Source organism: Dendropsophus ebraccatus, chromosome 4 (genome assembly GCF_027789765.1).
Source record: "Dendropsophus ebraccatus isolate aDenEbr1 chromosome 4, aDenEbr1.pat, whole genome shotgun sequence".
Classification (NCBI taxonomy): Eukaryota; Metazoa; Chordata; class Amphibia; order Anura; family Hylidae; genus Dendropsophus; species Dendropsophus ebraccatus.
This window is the reverse complement of record NC_091457.1, coordinates 10,983,187-11,007,286: the sequence shown is the minus strand read 5'-3', so window position 1 is coordinate 11,007,286 and position 24,100 is coordinate 10,983,187. Positions and strand designations below refer to the sequence as shown.

Sequence of the window (24,100 nt, the reverse complement as noted above, 5' to 3'; positions counted from 1 at the left end):
TTGTTCAGGTCTGGTATGGCAGTGTTATCCAGTCACAGTATGTTGGTATTGTTCAGGTCTGGTGTGGCGGTGTTATCCAGTTACAGTATGGCGGTATTGGTCAGATCTGGTGTGGCAGTGTTATCCAGTCACAGTATGGTGGTATTGGTCAGGTCTGGTATGGCGGTGTTATCCAGTCACAGTATGGTGGTATTGGTCAGGTCTGGTATGGCGGTGTTATCCAGTCACAGTATGGTGGTATTGGTCAGGTCTGGTATGGCGGTGTTATCCAGTCACAGTATGGTGGTATTGGTCAGGTCTGGTGTGGCAGTGTTATCCAGTCACAGTATGGTGGTATTGGTCAGGTCTGGTGTGGCGGTGTTATCCAGTTACAGTATAGTGGTGTCAGGTCTGGCGGTGTTATCCAGTCACAGTATGGTGGTATTAGTCAGGTCTGGTGTGGCGGTGTTATCCAGTCACAGTATAGTGGTGTCAGGTCAGGCAGTGTTATCCAGTCACAGTATGGTGGTATTGGTCAGGCCTGGTATGGCAGTGTTATCCAGTCACAGTATGGTGGTATTGGTCAGGTCTGGTGTGGCGGTGTTATCCAGTTACTGTATGGTGGTATCAGGTCTGGTATGGCGGTGTTATCCAGTCACAGTATGGCGGTATTGGCCAAATCTGGTGTGGTGTAGTTATCCAGTCACAGTATGGTGGTATTGGTCAGGTCTGGTATGGCGGTGTTATCCAGTCACAGTATGGCGGTATTGGTCAGGTCTGGTATGGCGGTGTTATCCAGTCACAGTATGGTGGTATTGGTCAGGTCTGGTGTGGCGGTGTTATACAGTCACAGTATAGTGGTATCAGGTCTGGTATGGCGGTGTTATCCAGTCACAGTATGGTGGTATTGGTCAGGTCTGGTATAGTGGTGTTATGCAGTTACAGTATGGCAGTATTGGTCAGGTCTGGTGGGTGGTGTTTTCCAGTCACAGTATGGTGGTATTGGTCAGGTCTGGTGGGTGGTGTTATCCAGTCACAGTATGGTGGTATTCGTCAGGTCTCGTGTCGCAGTGTTATCCAGTCACAGTATGGTGGTATTGGTCAGGTCTGGTATAGTGGTGTTATGCAGTTACAGTATGGCAGTATTGGTCAGGTCTGGTATGGCAGTGTTATCCAGTCACAGTATGGCGGTATTGGTCAGGTCTGGTGTGGTGGTGTTACCCAGTCACAATATGGTGGTATTGGTCAGGTCTGGTATGGCGGTGTTATCCAGTCACAGTATGGCGGTATTGGTCAGGTCTGGTGTGGTGGTGTTACTCAGTCACAGTATGGCGGTATTGGTCAGGTCTGGTATGGCAGTGTTATCCAGTCACAGTATGGTGGTATTGGTCAGGTCTGGTGGTGTTATCCAGTCACAGTATGGTGGTATTGGTCAGGTCTGGTATAGTGGTGTTATGCAGTTACAGTATGGCAGTATTGGTCAGGTCTGGTGGGTGGTGTTATCCAGTCACAGTATGGTGGTATTGGTCAGGTCTGGTGGGTGGTGTTATCCAGTCACAGTATGGTGGTATTCGTCAGGTCTCGTGTCGCAGTGTTATCCAGTCACAGTATGGTGGTATTGGTCAGGTCTGGTATAGTGGTGTTATGCAGTTACAGTATGGCAGTATTGGTCAGGTCTGGTATGGCAGTGTTATCCAGTCACAATATGGCGGTATTGGTCAGGTCTGGTGTGGTGGTGTTACCCAGTCACAGTATGGTGGTATTGGTCAGGTCTGGTATGGCGGTGTTATCCATTCACAGTATGGCGGTATTGGTCAGGTCTGGTGTGGTGGTGTTACTCAGTCACAGTATGGCGGTATTGGTCAGGTCTGGTGTGGTGGTGTTACTCAGTCACAGTATGGTGGTATTGGTCAGGTCTGGTGTGGCGGTGGTAAATGTGATGCCTGGAGCTATTACCTACCAATCTTCCAATCCTGTGGTGAAAATTCCCTCAGACAATATGCAGACGGCTCTAATCATTGATTCAAAGTGGAAATTTCTTTAGATTTTAACTAGTTAAAAACCATGAAAAACGCGATTCAGACAATGTTTCTACATGTAGAGAAATATATGTGGCCGAAACCAGGCTCCCATCTCTTCCCCAGTAGTCCTGTGCTCTTACCAGGATTATTGGCCATACGCCTATTGGTTACCGCATGAGGGTCTGGTATCTGCTGCATGTAGTGACTTACAGTAAATGTGAGAACGCGGCCGAAGACCAATCAGATATCAATATGATGTTCAGAAACTAGAAAATCGTGATGCTAATCGGTAAGTGAAGATGGGGGGAGGTCTGCAGTGCCTAGGGCAGTGGCAGCTGGTAATATGGCCCTGACTATGTACAATCACTTGAGACTTCACTAACCTACACAAACACACATTACCGACACAGACACACACAACTGACACACACTGACAATGACTGACACTGACTGAATGACTGACACAGATACTGACTGACACTGACACTCTGAAACTAACACACAGCACAGCTGAGTCTTTTTCCTCTTTCTCTTGGTCAGGCTGCTGACCACACTGTGAGGTTGAGGACTTTCGTGTCATGTGATCGGGCCCTTCACCCTTTTCTCTCCATCTCCTCTGTCTTCTGATGTTCAGCCCTCTCGCCCTGCACCAAACCTTTTAAGAGGAGGTTGTATGATGTGGGTACAGGTGTAGCGCGAATAAGGTGACAGAGTCCAGCACTTAAACGAGAGGGTAACCTTTACTGTAGTAACATTAAGTGCAATATAATATATAAAAGGACCACTCGCTAGGTGCAATGCAGGCGGAACAAGATATATCACCTGAGGGAGACTTTAAAGGAGAGAGTAGGTTGTAGAAGTAACACCTTGAGTTGCAAGAGAAATCTAGGGGCCGTATAGGGGCCCTTGTCTAATTAGTACAGTACTTTGCTGGGATTTGTAGTGTAGATACTTTAAGACTTGAAAGCATGAAATCCTTATACTCACATAAATAATAAAAAATAAAAATTATATATATATATATATATATATATATATATATATATACACTACCGTTCAAAAGGTTGGGGTCACCCAAACAATTTAGTGTTTTCCATGAAAAGTCACACTTCTTCACCACCATACATTGTGAAATGAATAGAAAATAGAGTCAAGACATTGACAAGGTTAGAAATAATGATTTGTATGTGAAATAACATTGTTCTTACATCACACTTTGCTTCCGTCCCAGAATCCTCCTTTTGCAGCAATTCCAGCATTGCACACCTTTGGCATTCTAGCTATTAATCTGTTGGGGTAAGCTGGAGAAATTGCCCCCTACGCTTCTAGAAGCAGCTCCCACAAATTGGATTGGTTAGATGGGCACTTCTGGCGTACCATACGGTCCAGCTGCTCCCACAACAGCTCAATGGGGTGGTGATCTGGTGACTGCGCTGGCCACTCCATTACCTATGATAGAATACCAGCTGCTGCTTCTGCTGGAAATAGTTCTTGCACAATTTGGAGGTGTGTTTAGGGTCATTGTCCTGTTGTAGGATGAAATTGGCTCCAACCAAGCGCTGTCCACTGGGTATGGCATGGCGGTGCAGAGTGATAGCCTTCCTTATTCACAATCCCTTTTACCCTGTACAAATCTCCCACCTTACCAGCACCAACCCCAGACCATCACATGACCTCCACCATGTATAACAGATGGCGTCAGGCATTCTTCCAGCATCTTTTCATTTCTTCTGCGTCTCACAAACGTTCTTCTTTGTTATCCAAACACCTCAAACTTGGATTCATCCGTCCACAACACTTTTTTCCAGTCTTCCTCTGTTCAATGTCTGTGTTCTTTTGCCCATCTTAATCTTTTTCTTTTATTGGCCAGTCTCAGATATGGCTTTTTCTTTGCCACTCTGCCCTGAAGCCCAAAATCCTGCAGCCGCCTCTTCACTGTAGATGGTGACACTGGTGTTTTGCGGGTACTATTTAATGAAGATGCCAGTTGGGGACCTGTGAGGCGTCTGTTTCTCAAACTAAAGACTCTAATGTGATTATCTTCTTGCTTAGTTGTGCAACGCAGCCTCCCACTTCTTTTTCTACTCTGGTTAGAGCCTGTTTGTGGTGTCCTCTGAAGGGAGTTGTACACACCGTTGTAGGAAATCTTTAATTTCTTAGCAATTTCTCGCATGGAATAGCCTTCATTTCTAAGAAGAAGAATAGACTGTCGAGTTTCAGATGAAAGTTCTCTTTTTCTGGCCATTTTGAGCGTTTAATTTACCCCACAAATGTGATGCTCCAGAAACACAATCTGCTCAAAGGAAGGTCAGTTTTGTAGCTTCTGTAAGGAGCTAGACTGTTTTCAGATGTGTGAACATGATTGCACAAGGGTTTTCTAATCATCAATTATCCTTCTGAGCCAATGAGCAAACACATTGTACCATTAGAACACTGGAGTGATAGTTGCTGGAAATGGGCCTCTATACACCTATGTAGATATTGCACCAAAAAACAGACATTTGCAGCTAGAATAGTCATTTACCACATTAACAATTAGAGTGTATTTGTTTTAAGTTAGGACTAGTTTAAAGTTATCTTCATTGAAAAGTACAGTGCTTTTCCTTCAAAAATAAGGACATTTCAATGTGACCCCAAACTTTTGAACGGTAGTGTATATGACCACCTTCTGCCCAACCAGCTCAAAGACAGACCACCAGGATGGGTAGCACGAGTCCCAGGTCTCTGCCTCTAGGCGTAGGTAACTCCTCAAGATTACGCAAGGTAGTCTAGTGGAAGTACGTAGGATACATCAGCAGGTAGCAGCTTACTGGGGATCAGTCACTCTTCCTTTTTTGAGGGGTGACTGTCCTGACATATAGAGGGATCCCACGCATAGACAAGGGTGACCCAAGTTACGGTTACCCTGCTTCTAGGGTTTTAGCACTGCATATTGTAACCATTAGTCTCTGATAAATCTGTCTCAGTCCCGTCAATGGGCTCTGACCTAGGCCACACCAGTTTAGTCACTGCAGTAGAGACTCTTAGCTGTAGTCCATGTCCCACACACTAGAGTCACTAGCTGAAGACCAAAGACAAAAATCAAAGGGCCCCCCACCTGGAACTCCCTGCCTTATATACGGCTGACCGGGTCTAACTCCTAATGGTTGGTCTGTGTCACAGGGGAAGACACAGATGCTGCCGGGAGATTGGATCACTGTGTTTTCGTTTTATATAATAGGGCTTGTGCATGGAACGTAGGACGTATCCAAAGACGTAGCCCGATCTCAGAATTTTTTCGTCAATGGGGGTCCCACTTTAGATGTATGGGGCCCCGAAATTACTGATGGCAGGCCTGGGCACAAGGGGTATGATTACTGTATGAAGGAGCACAGGGGAACTTATTACTATATGGGGAAAGGGACAGTATTACTATATTGGGATGCAGAGACATTATTACTATATGGGAGCATTAGGAGTGAGTGGGAAGCATAGAGGGCATTATTATTATATGGCAGTACAGGTGGTGTTACTATAATGGGCCCATTAATAATGAATGGGGAGCATGGGAGACATTATTACTACATAGAGACACAGGGGGTATTATACTGTACAGAGGCAAGTCACAAGTCTTCATGGCCGTTTGAATTTTCATAGAAGATTTTACCTCTAGTTACTGGATGTGACTATAATCACTTATAATAGTATCATAATACTAGTATCTGCCACCATATGTGCACGGTATGTGGAGGTTATATTGGTTATTACAGTATATTCTACAGTATGTTCTTATAATAGGATAGGGGAAAAGTAAGACATAGTGGGGGGGGGGGGTTGACATTCATACCCCCCGGCGATCTCCAGATCGGCCCCCGGCTTCATTGTTTTGAATAGAGCCGCGGGTACGGCATGTGACCTGTGGCTCTATTCATTCTCTATGGAGCCGCCAGAGAAAGCAAAGAACTCAGCACTTTCTAGCGGCTCCACAGAGACTGAATAGAGCCACAGGTCACGTGGTGTACTCGCGGCTGTATTTCAAACAATGGAGCAGGGGGACCGATCTGGAGATTGCCTGGGGGTACGGAGGTTGGACCCCTGCTATTTCTTACTTGTCCCCTATCCTGACATGTTAGTTTAAGGTGGAAAACCTCATGTGGTTACTGTATACTAGATTAATAAATGGTGTTTCTGTGTGTTCTCTGACCTACTTCTCTTATTTTTTTCTTCCTTCTGCAGCCATGCGTTGGTACAATGCACTATTTCTGCCATTGGCATTATTTAGGCCCTCGCTCCCAGTACATGTATAAGCCTATGCGCATGCACCTGAAACATGTCGGATGGTGCGAGGACACTAGCACATGTCATCTGTGGACCCCACTAAAGTTCAAGTGTGTCAGTTCATTCATCGATTTAACACGCACCTGGACATGCTGGGGATTGTAGTTATAAAAATAAAAAAATAAACATCATATTAACATTGTAAATCAAGAATCTGACATCTTCATCTTGAACTTCCACAGAAAGTACGGACCTGAGGGTTATACATAAAGAACAGTCACAACCGGAGAAGATCTATTTGTCTGGTGTTATAGGTTCCAGGTGGAGGTCTGCAGAACTGTTCAAAGAAGGTGGAGTCTGCGCCATACTGTTCTCCTGTGATGTTATTTTGGGGTCTGTGCTGCTCGGGGAATCTACTTCAGTCTTATCTCTGCAACAGATGAGGTCTTTAACTTTAGTGATCGCTAAATCCTTTGGTGGCACTGGAAAGATCAGAAATGATATATTTTATTATTTTCGCCAGTACATATCATCCATTTCTATGTTTCTATGAGTTTGAGAGGGCAGCGCTTTACAGTCACTGATTCCCAACTCCAATGTCTATTGTTCCACAGTCAGAAGTTTGGAAACATTTTTTTTTTTTTTTTTTATATTTTGTAGATTCTCATTAAAAATATCAGAACTATGAAGGAACACATATGGAATTACATAGTAAACAGAAAAATGTTAAAGAAACAAGAATGTTTTTTTTTAGATTTTGCTTTGATAATAGCTTTGCGCATTTTCTGAGCTTTAGGCTATGTTCACACTACGTATCAGACCGGCCATTCTGTGACCCCGGCCGGGTCACGGAATGGCCGGTCTCTGGCCGGATCATCTCGGCCGGTACTTAAGAAGAGGCAGATTCACCCCCTTTCTGTGGCATATGCCTGCCGTATCCCCTGCTTACCTGATGGGTGGACAGGGAAGGGGGTGCAACAAGGTGGGGAGGAGGCATTGCTTCTTGTGCCTGATTTATGAAGGTTTACGCCTGGAAACAGGGTAAACCAGGCCAAAATCTACCCCTGCTTAGAGCACAGGGCCCACATCGGGCACAGGGCCGGACGGCCTGTGCCTCTTAGTTAATGCGGTTGGGCTAAAGGGGACAGGACTGTATTTAAGACTGGCATACTCGTACACCAGTCTTGATAAATGTCCGCCAAAATGTATAAAGTAGAGACCAAAAGTAAAGTTCTAACCTTTTTTAAAAATGTAGCCGCACAATCCAGCTATTATAGGGAGAGTCACAGCCAGAGTCGCCAAAATTCCAATCCATGAGCCAGTGCTGCGCCCTACAAAGAGAAAAAATACAGGAATCAGCAGTTAGTCACAGTAACGTGGGGGTAGGGGGGTTAAACTACTCTTAAAGGGGTAAACAAGAGAGCTAAAAGGGAACTATCAGCAGGTTAGATGAATCTCACCTGCTGATAGCTCCCGGGGCACAGAGGATGAAGGTATATCTCTTACCTTTATCCTCTGTGCCATTTCCGTGCTGTTTATTGTGAAAGCCGCCGCCCTATAAGTCCATTAGCATCACTGGGGGTGGGGCTACCGCCCGCCAAGCACAGATCAGGCCCGCCATGGCTGTCCTGCTCCATTGATAATCATTTGTTTCTATGCTGTATTTTTACTTAGTTCTCCTAAATTTTAGTGGTAGGTTCCCTTTTACTATTTCCACTTCACTTCCCAAAAAATAAACTTTTTTTTTATTATAGGGGTACAGGAAACGGGGCAGCTGCTAGCTAGATGGTTGTCACGGTTTAGGCACGAGGGATCACAGCTGAGAACCAGGCTCCTGACCATGCAGAGGCTGAGCATGCGATTCTTCGTTGTCCTTAGTCAGGGCACCAATGATCACACCAATGCCAAGGTTCAGAAACAACGGTAGTTGTATATTTATTGTAACGGTGGTAACTAGTAGCAACAGTCTCTCCGGATGCAACCGGGAATAAGGCAAACTTGAATAAAGCAGAGTAATGGGTGATGCTGCAATAGGCTGTGAGAGTAGCGTGCTGGATGATGGGAGTAGTAGTGAAACTGAAGATGAGATGCTGGGTGGAATGAGACTTGAATGAAATACTTGCTGTTGATGATTAGAGAAGATGATGAGAGGAATGACTGAAGAATGGCACCCAGATGAGAATCTTGAGACTTGAGACAGGAACACAGCCAGTGTACTAGAGCAGTAGAGCACACGCAGGCCTCTCTTAGCAGGGAGAGAGGACAGACACAACCTATCCCCTCTGTGGTAGGGAATAGACTGAGGTAGAACAGGAAGTCACATGGTAACCCCAGCCAAAGCTCGATGACTATTGGGGGTACCATGGCAACAGGGCACAGTCACGTGATACACCAGCCTTTGCATCATCACACCATTAGGCATATACAGAGAAATATACATGAGAAGTACCATACTTGAACACTGGGGGGCGACATAATATCCTTAGGCACTGATAACTGAATATGCATACAAGAAATGAATGAAATAGCAGACCTGAACACTGAGAGGGGTGACATAACACACACAGTTTGCAGTGGACCATAGCTTTCCAGAACAGAACTGGTTATAATAAAAGTGTGAGGATAAGGGGGCCTGTTCTGGGACACTGCAAGTGCCTGCTCCAGCTGTCACTGTCTGGGGGGGCATACTGATGGCAGGGCAGGAGGTGCAGGCGATGGCCACTAGTGCCAGTGCCTGATCCTGTCACTGCTGCATGGAGCCACTGTCTCTCTGGGTGAGGAAGGTGCTGTTGGTGAGTGAGCTGACAGTACCACTCTCTAGTACCATGGAGAAAGACCACGTTTTGCCGATGAAGGCCCGGGCCCCCTGCCCCATAGGCCCCTAGCAGTCGCATGGTCTGCCAACATCACAGCTACACCATTGTTGGGAGCTGCACAATTAACACTATTTGATTTAGATACTTACCGTGAATAGTTTGCACTAATAGAGTAACATTACAGGTAAGAGGGTCTTTCAGCGTCCTGTGGGCGATCACACAGGAATATACATCTCCATCCTCCTCTGTGTTCGTATTTCTTACAGTCAGCAGACTCTTGACATTGTAGGTTCCATCATGGTCCCTTTCTGGTGCACTGGTGCAGGTCTGGTTACCCAACAAAGCTTTCTTGGAGGACTTTTTACTGTACTTCACCCAACGTATAGTCACAGGCTGTGGGTGAAAGCCACTCACATAGCATGTAACTGATCTCTCAGTGTCTGGATGTATCTCTAGTCTGGAGTCACTCACTGCACAGGTCGGTACGGCTAAGGAGAAACAAAGACATGAAAATTATAATTATGGACTAGAGATAAAAAAGCAACAAAGGGCTGCTGTATATGTCCTGTAACTATGGGGGATCATGAGCATTAAAGATAGTAGGTGGCTGTATGTACCTACTAAGATCAGGCTCTGGACACTAGTGATGGGAAATCTAGTTCATTTTGGGTATTAGTTCACTATAATCTATCATTATATCTCCGGCTCCTGATAAGAAGTCACTAGAAACAAATCTTCTCTATCACACTCGGAGGCTTCAGTGCCGCCTGCTTAGATAAGAAATGACGACATTTCATTAGTTATTATTTTTTTGAACGTGATCACTTATACAACAATCTCATAGTGTCATACTGAATTCAGTAGCAAAAAGGGCCCCTATAGCAAAAAAAACTGTGCCCCCCCCCCCGACGCACAACACAGAGAACTGCATATATCTATCTAGCTATATGTAAGTATATATATATATATATATATATATATATATACTGTATATATATTGTCCCACAGTCACGTGCCTTAGGCACCTGTCGTAAAGTTCTCTCTTCAGTTTAGTGATGATGAAAGTAGTATTTTATAATTTCACCACTAGGTGTCAGTGTAACTTCTAAACCTTGTTATTTCATTGGAAAGCTGAAGTTAGTAAAGGGTTACTGTTGTTGTTGTTGCTCTCCACACATGCACAAAGCCCCTGGGGAAGTGACTAGTTAGCCCTGTGTGGAAGGAGTTCAGTTAAAGGGGTACTCCGCCGCGGGGGTATTTTTCAGCTATGGGTAATTATGGACGGCGGAGGTTATTTACCTCCCCAGTTCCAGCACTGGGTCCCGGATCGCGGCGCCCAGTACACCCGTCCCGCAGCCACTTCCTGGTGTGAGCTGCCACATGAGACGTGACGTCTCAAGGCAGCTCACACCAGGGTGTTCCGGGCGACGCGGTCCGGAACCCGGCGCTGGAACCGGGGAGGTAAGTGACCTCCGCCGTCCATAACCACCCCATCCCCAGCCATAGCTGAAAAGTACCCCCAGGCCGGAGTACCCCTTTAAGTCTAGTCCAGACAGTGTGTTTAGTGAGTTGGTTGAAATGTGTATGCAGAAGCAACCAGACACACTCAATTCTTACAGTCTATCCACTATATCTACTATGCAGTGCTAGACACTACTAAGGGAGGAGAGTCGGGGATCATCCTAGCCCACGCCGTGAACCAGTCTAAAAGGTGCAGGGCAGTATCCTGATACACAGAGGAACTAGCCTGGATAGGACAAAGCTACCAGAAGGTCTACGTATCCTATCTCGCAGTGCAAGTACCCCAGGAAGTCTCGGACACTTTGCTTCACCCAGGTAACCAAGGCTGGGGCTTGTATCACCCTACTAAGATGAGTACCTCGACACTGTACTGCAGAAGGTGGTCAGACATTAGTCTAAACACAGGTACAAGTATCTCTCTCTCTCACTCTCAAGTATTCTTCAAAAGTTATGGCAGAGCACAGTAGTACACTGGGTTGGGACCTACTTGACAAACTCCTCTCGTCTACGCTACTCTCCTCTACTCTAAACTCTCCAAGCACCGCTATAGCTACCTCTACTCTACTCTACGTTTTCAAGTATCTCCGCAGCACAAACCAAGTTTAAGCACTAAAGTCTGTTCAAAGATTTATCTTCTTGCTGCCAAAGTGTTTTATACTAAGGACGGAGCCAATTTTTGTTTTTGTGTTTTCGTTTTTTCCTCCTTGTGTTTAAAAGGCCATAGCATTTTTCCACCTAGAAACCCACATGAGCCCTTATTTTTTGCAGACTACCTTCTGCTTAACCCCTCATGTACTGCAGTGTGTAAGTCACCCAAACCTCACTTACATACTGCAGCAAAAAAAAGGGTTAAAAGCAAATGGCTAGTGCACTGACAAGCCCTGACCTCTGCAGGAACTCAGAAAACAGAGATCAGGGGTTATCAGAGCAGTGAAGCAGAGATCTCCTTTTCTTCTGCTTTTAACCCTTTTTGTGTTGCAGCATGTAAATGAACTTTGGGTCACTTTCACACTGCAGTACATAAGGGGTTAAGCAGAAAAACACAAGAGGCTCTACAAATGAGAGGCCCAAAATTTGAGGACTTTGTTTTTTCTGCTTTTAAAACTTTATTGCATTTTTGTTCAAAAATCCTGCGGCTATGAAGCAGGTAAGCATCAGTAGACTAATATGTCATACCCACTCAACTCATATTCATACCCCACATACCCACATTCATACCGCTTAAAACCACATGGCATTTTTATTTTTGGCATCTTTTACCTCAGTGGTAGTTTTTCCAGAATCATTCCCTGCTCTGGCTATGAAACTTTTTTCAAGATCTTCTATAGGCTGCAAAAAAACATTGCTAAAAGATTATGATAAGATCAAGATACCTGGTGGCGTAAACAGGAGGACAGTACAGGCTCCATCATGGCTGCAGCTTACAGCTCTGTGTCTTGAGGAGGCTCATGGGTGATGGATCATCAGGTGATGGTGATGGATCATATGACCTGAGAACTAGTACTGAACTACAGAAGAACCAATCAGGAAAATCTTATTCACTCAGTGGCTTACTGAACTATATGAGCCAGGAGATCGAGAGAGTCTAGTTCAATTACAGGTATATGACTGTGCTCAGCAGTGACACATGTGGTAGTTACAGGTACTGACACATAGTATATGGATGAGGGAGCTGATCAGTGACCTACTGAACTATATGCCAGGTGATTGAATCAGGAGAGTCTAGTTCTCTCAGTGAGCCCAGTTCATGTAGTAGCAGCCTGTTACACACAAACTTTAAAAGAATATATATATATATACAGGGCCGTCTTACCCATTGGGCATGGTAGGCGGCTGCCCGGGGGCCCTTGCGTCCTAGGGGCCCTGCCCGCTGGCAGCTGCCTCCCATGCCCAATGGGTAAGACGGCCCTACGCGCCCCCCCTTCCCCTTCTCTTGCGACCGCAAGCACTTTCTTGCTTGCGGTCGCAAGAGGAAATCCGGCCCCGGCTGATGCGTCGCTCCCTGGGGATTCTCAGGGAGCGCACGCATCAGGAACCTCAGTGGGGATTCCTGTACCGGAAGTCCCGGCCCGGGCGCACACTGAGCTTCCGGATGTGTGCGCTCCCTGAGAATCCCTCAGGGAGAGAAGCATCAGCCGGGGGCAGAAGAGGAAAGGAAGCAGCGACGGGGGAGCATTGGTAGGTGAGTTGGGTGTTTGTTTTTTTTTATCTGCTGTGCAGGGGGGAGCCATCTATAAGGGGGGAATACGGGGGAGCCATCTATAGGGGGGGATACAGGGGGGAGCCATCTATAAGGGGGGAATACGGGGGGGCCATCTATAAGGGGGGAATACGGGGGAGCCATCTATAGGGGGGGATACAGGGGGGAGCCATCTATAAGGGGGGAATACGGGGGGGGGCCATCTATAGGGGGGGATACAGGGGGGAGCCATCTATAAGAGGGGAATACGGGGGAGCCATCTATAAGTGGGGAATACGGGGGAGCCATCTATAGGGGGGGGATACAGAGGAGCCATCTATAAGGGGGGGATACGGAGGAGCCATCTATAAGTGGGGAATACGGGGGAGCCATCTATACGGGGGGATACAGGGGGAGCCATCTATAGGGGGGGATACAGGGGGAGCCATCTATAAGGGGGTAATACAGGGGGAGCCATCTATAGGGGGATACTGGGGGAGCCATCTATAGGGGGGGATACAGGGGGGAGCCATCTATAGGGGGATACTGGGGGAGCCATCTATAGGGGGGGATACAGGGGGGAGCCATCTATAAGGGAGGAATACGGGGGAGCCATCTATAAGGGGTGATACAGGGGGGAGCCATCTATAGGGGGGATACAGGGGGGAGCCATCTATAGGGGGATACAGGGGGAGCCATCTATAGGGGGATACAGGGGGAGCCATCTATAGGGGGGATACAGGGGGGAGCCATCTATAGGGGGGATACAGGGGGGAGCCATCTATAGGGGGGATACAGGAGGAGCCATCTATAGGGGGGGATACAGGGGGGAGCCATCTATAGGGGGGGATACAGGGGGGAGCCATCTATAGGGGGGATACAGGGGGGAGCCATCTATAGGGGGATACTGGGGGAGCCATCTATAGGGGGGATACAGGGGGGAGCCATCTATAGGGGGGGATACAGGGGGGAGCCATCTATACGAGGGGGGGATACAGGGGGGAGCCATCTATAGGGGGGGATACAGGGGGGAGCCATCTATACGAGGGGGGGATACAGGGGGGAGCAATCTATAGGGGGGGATACAGGTGGGAGCCATCTATATGAGGGGGGGAAATACAGGGGGGAGCCATCTATAGGGGGGATACAGGGGGGAGCCATCTATACGAGGGGGGGGATACAGGGGGGAGCCATCTATAGGGGGGATACAGGGGGGAGCCATCTATACGAGGGGGTGATACAGGGGGGAGCCATCTATAAGGGGGGAATACGGGGGAGCCATCTATAGGGGGGAATACGGGGGAGCCATCTATACGGGGGGGATACAGGGGGGAGCCATCTATACGGGGGGGGGGATACAGGGGGAGCCATCTATAAGGGGGTAATACAGGGGGGAGCCATCTATAAGGGGGTAATACAGGGGGGAGCCATCTATAAGGAGCCAATACAGATGTGCAGCGTGTAGAGAGATGAGGATGGTGACAGAGTGTGGAGCCTAATATGTCTGTCTGGCAGATTCTGTGGATTCGTGGCCCGGAGAAATTCTCATAACGGCCCAGGACAGATGGAAAAGAAGATGAAAAGGGAAGAACTCTGATCAGAGAAGACGTCCCATGTGAGTCACTTGATGTATCTGCACTGTACTGTATATGGTGTACAGAACCTGTGTAGAGCTGGGTACCTCTATATGACTGGATGAGGTGATAGTGATCTGTGTACAGTGGATTAGTCAGTATGCGGTGGTAATATTTGTTGCTTGTTATCTGGCATATATATAGAGAAGGGCAAAACAACATTTCTCATATAGACAGAGGAGCAACAACATGACTATTATATTATATATGAACCATGTTGTTTCCCTGTATTCTGTATACAGGGAAACAACATGGTTCATATATAATATAATAGTCATGTTGTTGCCCCTCTGTATATATGAGACATGTTGTTTTGCCCTTCTCTATATATAAGCCATGTTGTTTCCCTGTATATTGTATTATACAGTATACATACAGGGAGACAACATGGTTCTCATATATAATAGTCATGTTGTTGCCCCTCTGTATATATGAGACATGTTACCCTGCAGATTGCTGTTGGAAGTGCTGTCTCCATTGCGTTTTTTGGATACTTTGAAGCCAACCTGGTCTGGTTTGGTGCGGCGGCACGCACGGTTATTTTTTGTGTTTGCACTGCTGAAAGACTGTGTTGTGAATTAAAGTTTATGTTAACAATAATTTGTATTTTTTATTGTACGTAATTGTACTGGCTAGGGGCGGGGTTGCAAAGATGGGGGGTTTTTGATGGCGGCGGCCGCGGGGGGTGGGACCCAATTCGCACCTCTGCCCAGGGGCCCATAATGCTGTTAAGACGGCCCTGTATATATATATATATATATATATATATATATATATATATATATACACATATATATATATATATATATATATATATATATATATATATATATATGCAAAAAAGGAGTCTGTGGAGCCTCAGTTACGAGTCTCAAAACACGGGAATAGCCAGATATCCCTCTCTCCAGAGAAGGAAGCCCATTGCCAAGGGGTGCCCCTGGGACCTAAATAGGGAAACACCAGGGTGGCCCCTGTAAGTCAAAGTCTAACTCTGTGGCGAGTATAACGACATAAGACAAGGGTTACCAAGGCTAGGCATCCATCCACAGACTGCAGTTTCGGGGTATTTGCCCCTCGTCAGTGTGGAGCAGGATTCTGGCTACTGGGGCAATGATAAATAGGCCAACAAAACACAACAATCACTGAACTCAGGGAGAACAGTGAAAAATTCACTGTTCTACCTGAGTTCAGTGATTGTTGTGTTTTGGAGAGAGAGGGAGAGGAAGAGAGAGATTGATTATAGGTGGAGATAGAACAGGGTTAAATCTTTCTTAACTGGAGTTCCCCTTTAAAAATGTATTCCATGAGCTCCACTGTATCTATAGCAGCACTTACCTGACACTTCCATAGTGACTTTCCTTATTGCTTTCTCAGGAGTGACGATAACAGTGCAGGTGTATTCTTCATCATCACTGGGCTGTATGTTGGATATATACAGACTGCCGTCTCCTCCTATAAGGCCACTGTCCGGTATATATGACCCAGGTCTGGTTTGGATACGATCTCCACCATGGAACCAATATACTTGTTTGTCTCCTTCGGATGTTCTCAGAGTCCAACGCACAGAAACCGTAGAGAGATCCAGAGGCGTCTCATATCCATAGAAGAGACAAGGGAGGGTTGTATTGTGTCCAGGTGATACCTCTATAGGGGAATCTATGCTGCCGATCTCTAATATACCTGAAAGACAGACAAGAATATATAGTGGAGACACTTACCATGTGTACAGTAATAGGAGTATATAGCAGAGACACTTACCATGTGTACAGTGATAGGAGTATATAGCGGAGACACTTACCATGTGTACAGTAATAGGAGTATATAGGAGACACTTACCATGTGTACAGTAATAGGAGTATATAGGAGACACTTACCATGTGTACAGTGATAGGAGTATATAGCAGAGACACTTACCATGTGTACAGTGATAGGAGTATATAGGAGACACTTACCATGTATACAGTGATAGGAGTATATAGAGGAGACACTTACCATGTATACAGTGATAGGAGTATATAGGAGACACTTACCATGTGTACAGTGATAGGAGTATATAGGAGACACTTACCATGTGTACAGTGATAGGAGTATATAGCAGAGACACTTACCATGTGTACAGTGATAGGAGTATATAGGAGACACTTACCATGTGTACAGTGATAGGAGTATATAGCAGAGACACTTACCATGTGTACAGTGATAGGAGTATATAGCGGAGACACTTACCATGTGTACAGTGATAGGAGTATATAGCGGAGACACTTACCATGTGTACAGTGATAGGAGTATGCGAAGGGAAAAGTCCAGCACCAGTGCAGCGGGTAAAAAACGTACTTCTTTATTTAGGCAAACTTCACATACAGGAAATAGACATGCGGTAGGTTGACGCGTTTCGGCGTATCTCACGCCTTGTTCACAACACAATATACCATATACTGTTTTCCCACAAGCTTATATGGGCGGTATCTGACATCACATGACACATAATTAAAAATCACAAACACATGAATTTAAAAACAAGCACAAAAAGTTGTACAAAAAAACAAACCAAAAGGATTGGGAAACCTAAAGCAAATCCGTTCTTAAACATATCTCAATGGCATAAACAGAAATGATACATAAACAATTTAAAGTTTTAGTATGTCATAATAAGATCGTGTCTGGCGTTTAGACCACCAGGAAATCTACTCCCCAACCTAAAAATCCAAAAGGATTCCCTGTTAAATAGTTTTCTTTTAAGGGAGCCCCCTCTTTTAGATGGGTGAATTTTTTCTATGCCCATAACTCTGAGATATTGCACATTGCCCCCGTGCACCTCTCTAAAGTGTTTAGTTAGGGATGACACATTTACCACCTCATTCCTACAATCAGAAATATGTTTACGTATTCTAGCCTTGAGGCTGGTAGATGTGCATCCTACGTACTGCAAGTTGCATTGTGTGCACATAGCCACATATACCACATATGTAGTGTTACAATTAATGTAGCTGTGGATTTTAAAAACCTTCCCATTAGTACAGGACTTGATCTCCTTAGAAACCGCAACATGTGAACATGTCACACATCTTTGGTGTCCACATTTATAGGATCCTCTAATGTCTAACCATGTTTTTTCCTGGTCTTTGCCTCCTGTGTACAAAGATGGAGATAGTATCGATCCCAGAGTCGGAGCTCTTCTGGATACGACCCTAACTCCATTTTTGGTCATGCTGTATAATGTCTCATCTTGCCACAAAAGTGGCAGATGTTTGTTAATGATGTTTCTAATCTGTGAAAACTGTTTACTGTATGATGTTACAAATACTATGTCATTAGTGCCCTGTTTATTACGTTTATACTGTCCCCTGTTGCGTGTTTGTTCGGTTAATAATTCTGCTCTATTAACCCTAGAAATCTTGCATGCTGCCTGATCCAGAAGCTCCTGTCTAAATCCTCTTTCTCTAAATCTTAGTTGTAATTTCTCCATTTCTAAGGTGTAGACATCCTCTCTACTGCAATTACGTTTTAATCTAAGGCATTCACCATAGGGTATGTTGTTAACCACATGCGGTGGATGACAAGATGTGGCCATGAGAATACTATTTCCTGCACACTCCTTCCTATATGGTAGTGCCTCTATACATCCTTGGTTAGCATTGGCCACTAATCTGACATCCAAAAAAGTAATTTCATTGTTGCCAAAATGTGCAGTGAACTTGAGCCCAAATTCATTGCCATTAAGGTAGTCCACAAAGTTATGGAAGCAATTCTCACCATCTCTCCATATGACAACCAAATCGTCAATATACCTTCCTATCCATTGTATAGATCCAAAGAAAGGATTGTCCTCAGAAAATATATAATTAAGCTCCAGAACCGACATTACGATATTGGCGAGAGATGGTGAGAATTTAGCTCCCATACTTACTCCCTGTATTTGTAGAAAAAATTCATCATCAAAAACAAAATAATTGTGATTAAGCAAAAAATCCGTGGCCATAATAAGGAACTCAATTTCTACAGCTGAATATGAGCTGAATTTAGTCAAATAAAATTCTAATGAAGAAATGGCAACTTGTTTGGGGATTGACGGATACAATGCCACAACGTCTAATGTTCCTAATTTCCATTCTTTGTTCCATCCCATATTATTAACAATGTTGAGAACATGTTTAGTGTCCCTAATGTGGGAGGGAGTTATGCCCACTAATGGTTGGAGGAAATGGTCCACCCAAGCCCCCAATCTTTCCCCCATAGAGCCTATCCCGGCCACTATAGGTCTTAAAGGGGGAGGAAAGATACCTTTATGAACCTTTGGTAGAGAATGGTATACAGGAGTAACAGGATCCTCAACATAAAGATAGTCAGCTATTTTTTGATCCAAAGCTCCCAAAGCAACACCATCCTCCAACAAACGTTTGAATTTGGAGAGAAATACTTTCTTAGGGTCACATGGCAGCTTACGGTATATATTAGTATCTGATAACATTTCAAGATTCATTTTTTCATAAAGACCTGTATCTAACAGAACCACTGCGCCTCCTTTGTCCGCGTTGCGGATAACCAGATTTTTATTGTTTTGTAATTCCCGCAAGGTGGTTTTTTCCTGTACGGTTAAATTATCAGAGTCATGGCGCCGGGGTTCTGTTAGTTCAAGAGCAGTGAGGTCTCTTTCCACCAGCTCCTGGAATCTATCGAGAGCCTCACACCTGGAAGATAATGGATAGAAACCAGGATTGCTGGTCCTGAAAGACGCCCCATGGGAACTATCCCCTACAGCCGATTCAGAGGCAAGATCTTGCAAATAAAGTGCCGACATTTGTTCAGAAAAACTAGTGCACATATGTACAGATTTAACATGACTATCAACCATATCACCTTCTGATTTATGTAAATTAAAAAAATGTTTTTTAACTGTTAGGTTACGTGAAAATTTATTAACATCAAGAATGGTTTTATATAGATCAAAGTCACAAGTGGGAGAAAAATTAAGTCCTTTTTGCAGTACAGATAGTTGACTATCAGAAATAATAAAACTGGACATGTTAATAACAGAAAGTTCATGTGTTAGTTGCGTTTTGGGTACCTTCTTGCCGCCATGTTTGCGGCCGGCTCGTCTCCTTCGTTTTTTGATGCCTTGGTTTTTTTCGACGGTATCTTCTTGTTTTTATTTGCTGTAGATGGTCCCGCAACAGATGAATCCGACTCTGAGGAATGACCCCGCTGATCCTCAGAGTCCGAAAAACTCACATGTGGCTTGTCGCCCGTGTTTGTGTTATGGCGACGTTTTTTGTACACACGTTTTTTCAAGATAGATCGGGGTGTATTTGCACCAAATTCTTGGTCGCCATTTTCCTGGAAGCCTCTCCAGTCATATACTTCTTTTCTCTCATAATCGCTGACATCACGTTGGAATTTATTCCGTTTATATGTAATAATTTCTGTTTCTAGTTTCTCCACATTATCTTTAAGAGACTTATTTAGGTCATTGTAGCCCGTTACGTCCTTAAATTTGGCGACCAAAGTCCGAGTCTCTTCTATTTCGTTTGCCAGAGATACAAGATATTTCTTCTCTCTGTCTATGATTAGATTCATGATTTTTGTGGAGCATTCTGATAATGCGGTTTCCCAATCATGTTTGAACTCAGAGTCATAGATTCTAGTGGGAAGTTTTTTCAAACGGAGACCTCTTGGAATCATCTCCTGTTCCACATACTGCGATAAAGTCACTTTATCCCACCATACTTTAAGTTCTTTGGTTGTTAGTTGTTCCAACTTGCGCATGAGTATGTGTAAATCTGAAGGAGCATTTTCACCAATTGGACTAAGGTTAGTCTTAAATACATTTGCAGCTTTGGCTTTGCGACTAGCATTATCCCCCAGTAATATCTGGTGAGTACCTTCTATGTCCGGTGAATGATCTCCTTCATTTTCCATCGGTGAAGTTTGCTGAGACATAATTGTCCAAATAGTAGCTTTAGTGCAAGCGAGTGATAGGAGTATATAGCGGAGACACTTACCATGTATACAGTGATAGGAGTATATAGGAGACACTTACCATGTGTACAGTGATAGGAGTATATAGGAGACACTTACCATGTATACAGTGATAGGAGTATATAGAGGAGACACTTACCATGTGTACAGTAATAGGAGTATATAGGAGACACTTACCATGTGTACAGTGATAGGAGTATATAGGAGACACCATGTGTACAGTGATAGAAGTATATAGGAGACACTTACCATGTGTACAGTGATAGGAGTATATAGGAGACACCATGTATACAGTGATAGAAGTATATAGGAGACACTTACCATGTGTACAGTGATAGGAGTATATAGCGGAGACACTTACCATGTGTACAGTGATAGGAGTATATAGCAGACACTTACCATGTATACAGTGATAGGAGTATATAGGAGACACTTACCATGTGTACAGTGATAGGAGTATATAGGAGACACTTACCATGTGTACAGTGATAGGAGTATATAGGAGACTTACCATGTGTACAGTGATAGGAGTATATAGCGGAGACACTTACCATGTATACAGTGATAGGAGTATATAGGAGACAATTACCATGTGTACAGTGATAGGAGTATATAGGAGACACTTACCATGTGTACAGTGATAGGAGTATATAGGAGACACTTACTATGTGTACAGTGATAGGAGTATATAGGAGACACTTACCATGTATACAGTGATAGGAGTATATAGGAGACACTTACCATGTGTACAGTGATAGGAGTATATAGCGGAGACACTTACCATGTGTACAGTAATAGGAGTATATAGCGGAGACACTTACCATGTATACAGTGATAGGAGTATATAGCGGAGACACTTACCATGTGTACAGTAATAGGAGTATATAGGAGACACTTACCATGTATACAGTGATAGGAGTATATATAGGAGACACTTACCATGTGTACAGTGATAGGAGTATATAGCAGAGACACTTACCATGTGTACAGTGATAGGAGTATATAGCGGAGACACTTACCATGTATACAGTGATAGGAGTATATAGGAGACAATTACCATGTGTACAGTGATAGGAGTATATAGGAGACACTTACCATGTGTACAGTGATAGGAGTATATAGGAGACACTTACCATGTGTACAGTGATAGGAGTATATAGGAGACACTTACCATGTATACAGTGATAGGAGTATATAGGAGACACTTACCATGTGTACAGTGATAGGAGTATATAGCGGAGACACTTACCATGTGTACAGTAATAGGAGTATATAGCGGAGACACTTACCATGTATACAGTGATAGGAGTATATAGCGGAGACACTTACCATGTGTACAGTAATAGGAGTATATAGGAGACACTTACCATGTATACAGTGATAGGAGTATATATAGGAGACACTTACCATGTGTACAGTGATAGGAGTATATAGCGGAGACACTTACCATGTATACAGTGATAGGAGTATATAGAGGAGACACTTACCATGTATACAGTGATAGGAGTATATAGCAGAGACACTTACCATGTATACAGTGATAGGAGTATATAGGAGACTTACCATGTGTACAGTGATAGGAGTATATAGCAGACTTACCATGTGTACAGTGATAGGAGTATATAGGAGACACTTACCATGTGTACAGTGATAGGAGTATATAGCGGAGACACTTACCATGTATACAGTGATAGGAGTATATAGAGGAGACACTTACCATGTATACAGTGATAGGAGTATATAGCAGAGACACTTACCATGTATACAGTGATAGGAGTATATAGGAGACACTTACCATGTATACAGTGATAGGAGTATATAGGAGACTTACCATGTGTACAGTGATAGGAGTATATAGGAGACTTACCATGTGTACAGTGATAGGAGTATATAGGAGACACTTACCATGTATACAGTGATAGGAGTATATAGCGGAGACTTACCATGTATACAGTGATAGGAGTATATAGGAGAAACTTACCATGTGTACAGTAATAGGAGTACATAGCGGAGACACTTACCATGTGTACAGTGAAAGGAGTATATAGAGGAGACACTTACCATGTATACAGTGATAGGAGTATATAGGAGACACTTACCATGTATACAGTGATAGGAGTATATAGCGGAGACACTTACCATGTGTACAGTGATAGGAGTATATAGCAGACACTTACCATGTATACAGTGAAAGGAGTACATAGAGGAGACACTTACCATGTATACAGTGATAGGAGTATATAGAGGAGACACTTACCATGTATACAGTGATAGGAGTATATAGAGGAGACACTTACCATGTATACAGTGATAGGAGTATATAGGAGACTTACCATGTGTACAGTGATAGGAGTATATAGGAGACTTACCATGTGTACAGTGATAGGAGTATATAGCAGAGACACTTACCATGTGTACAGTAATAGGAGTATATAGGAGACACTTACCATGTGTACAGTAATAGGAGTATATAGCGGAGACTTACCATGTATACAGTGATAGGAGTATATAGGAGACACTTACCATGTGTACAGTGATAGGAGTATATAGGAGACTTACCATGTGTACAGTGATAGGAGTATATAGCAGAGACACTTACCATGTGTACAGTAATAGGAGTATATAGGAGACACTTACCATGTGTACAGTGATAGGAGTATATAGCGGAGACACTTACCATGTATACAGTGATAGGAGTATATAGGAGACACTTACCATGTGTACAGTGATAGGAGTATATAGCGGAGACACTTACCATGTGTACAGTGATAGGAGTATATAGGAGACACTTACCATGTGTACAGTGATAGGAGTATATAGGAGACACTTACCATGTATACAGTGATAGGAGTATATAGGAGACACTTACCATGTGTACAGTGATAGGAGTATATAGGAGACACTTACCATGTGTACAGTAATAGGAGTATATAGGAGACACTTACCATGTGTACAGTAATAGGAGTATATAGGAGACACTTACCATGTATACAGTGATAGGAGTATATAGGAGACACTTACCATGTATACAGTGATAGGAGTATATAGAAGACACTTACCATGTATACAGTGATAGGAGTATATAGGAGACACTTACCATGTGTACAGTGATAGGAGTATATAGGAGACACTTACCATGTGTACAGTGATAGGAGTATATAGTTTACAGTGATAGGAGTATATAGTGTACAGTGATAGGAGTATATAGGAGACACTTACCTTGTGTACAGTGATAGGAGTATATAGTGTACAGTGATAGGAGTATATAGGAGACACTTACCATGTGTACAGTGATGGGAGAGGAGGCTGCAGAGTATAACCAGGGGGATCAGCAGAGACTGGTACAGTGTCATCTCCATCCTCAGCTTTCTCTTCCTGCCTCTCCCTTCATTATGGTCCATAAAGATCCTCCCCATGTCCCCTGATGATCTCACTCCTCCTCCTCCTCCTCACATACTATGCGCAGCTTGCCGTGGTTGTCTCTTATATGATGATTCTCTGATTCTTCTGATTTCTTACTCTCACTATATATATATAGCTGTATAGAGGTGTATCTCACAAGCCATGCTGCGCTATCAGTGTATCCGGTCCAGAAGAGTATATACAGGAGTCTCCCTGGCACAGAAGGGAGACTCCCTGCTCCTGCGGCGTACGCTGTATACCTGACACTACTTACTGCTGGGCGGTGCTCGCTGCATGTAGTAAGTGGGGATGTAT

General features: G+C 44.2%; 1 protein-coding gene across 1 annotated transcript; it reads right to left on the bottom strand.

Annotated features, from left to right (window-relative positions):
- Positions 1 to 6,001: 6,001 nt before the first annotated feature.
- LOC138789202 (natural cytotoxicity triggering receptor 3 ligand 1-like) lies at positions 6,002 to 23,799 on the bottom strand. The gene is made up of 5 exons (XM_069967808.1): positions 23,664 to 23,799; positions 15,743 to 16,087; positions 9,223 to 9,561; positions 7,496 to 7,588; positions 6,002 to 6,739 (listed from the first exon to the last, which is right to left on the bottom strand). The coding sequence occupies exons 1-5, from the start codon at positions 23,797 to 23,799 to the stop codon at positions 6,552 to 6,554; spliced, it is 1,101 nt and encodes a 366-aa protein (XP_069823909.1). The 3' UTR covers positions 6,002 to 6,551.
- Positions 23,800 to 24,100: the final 301 nt, after the last annotated feature.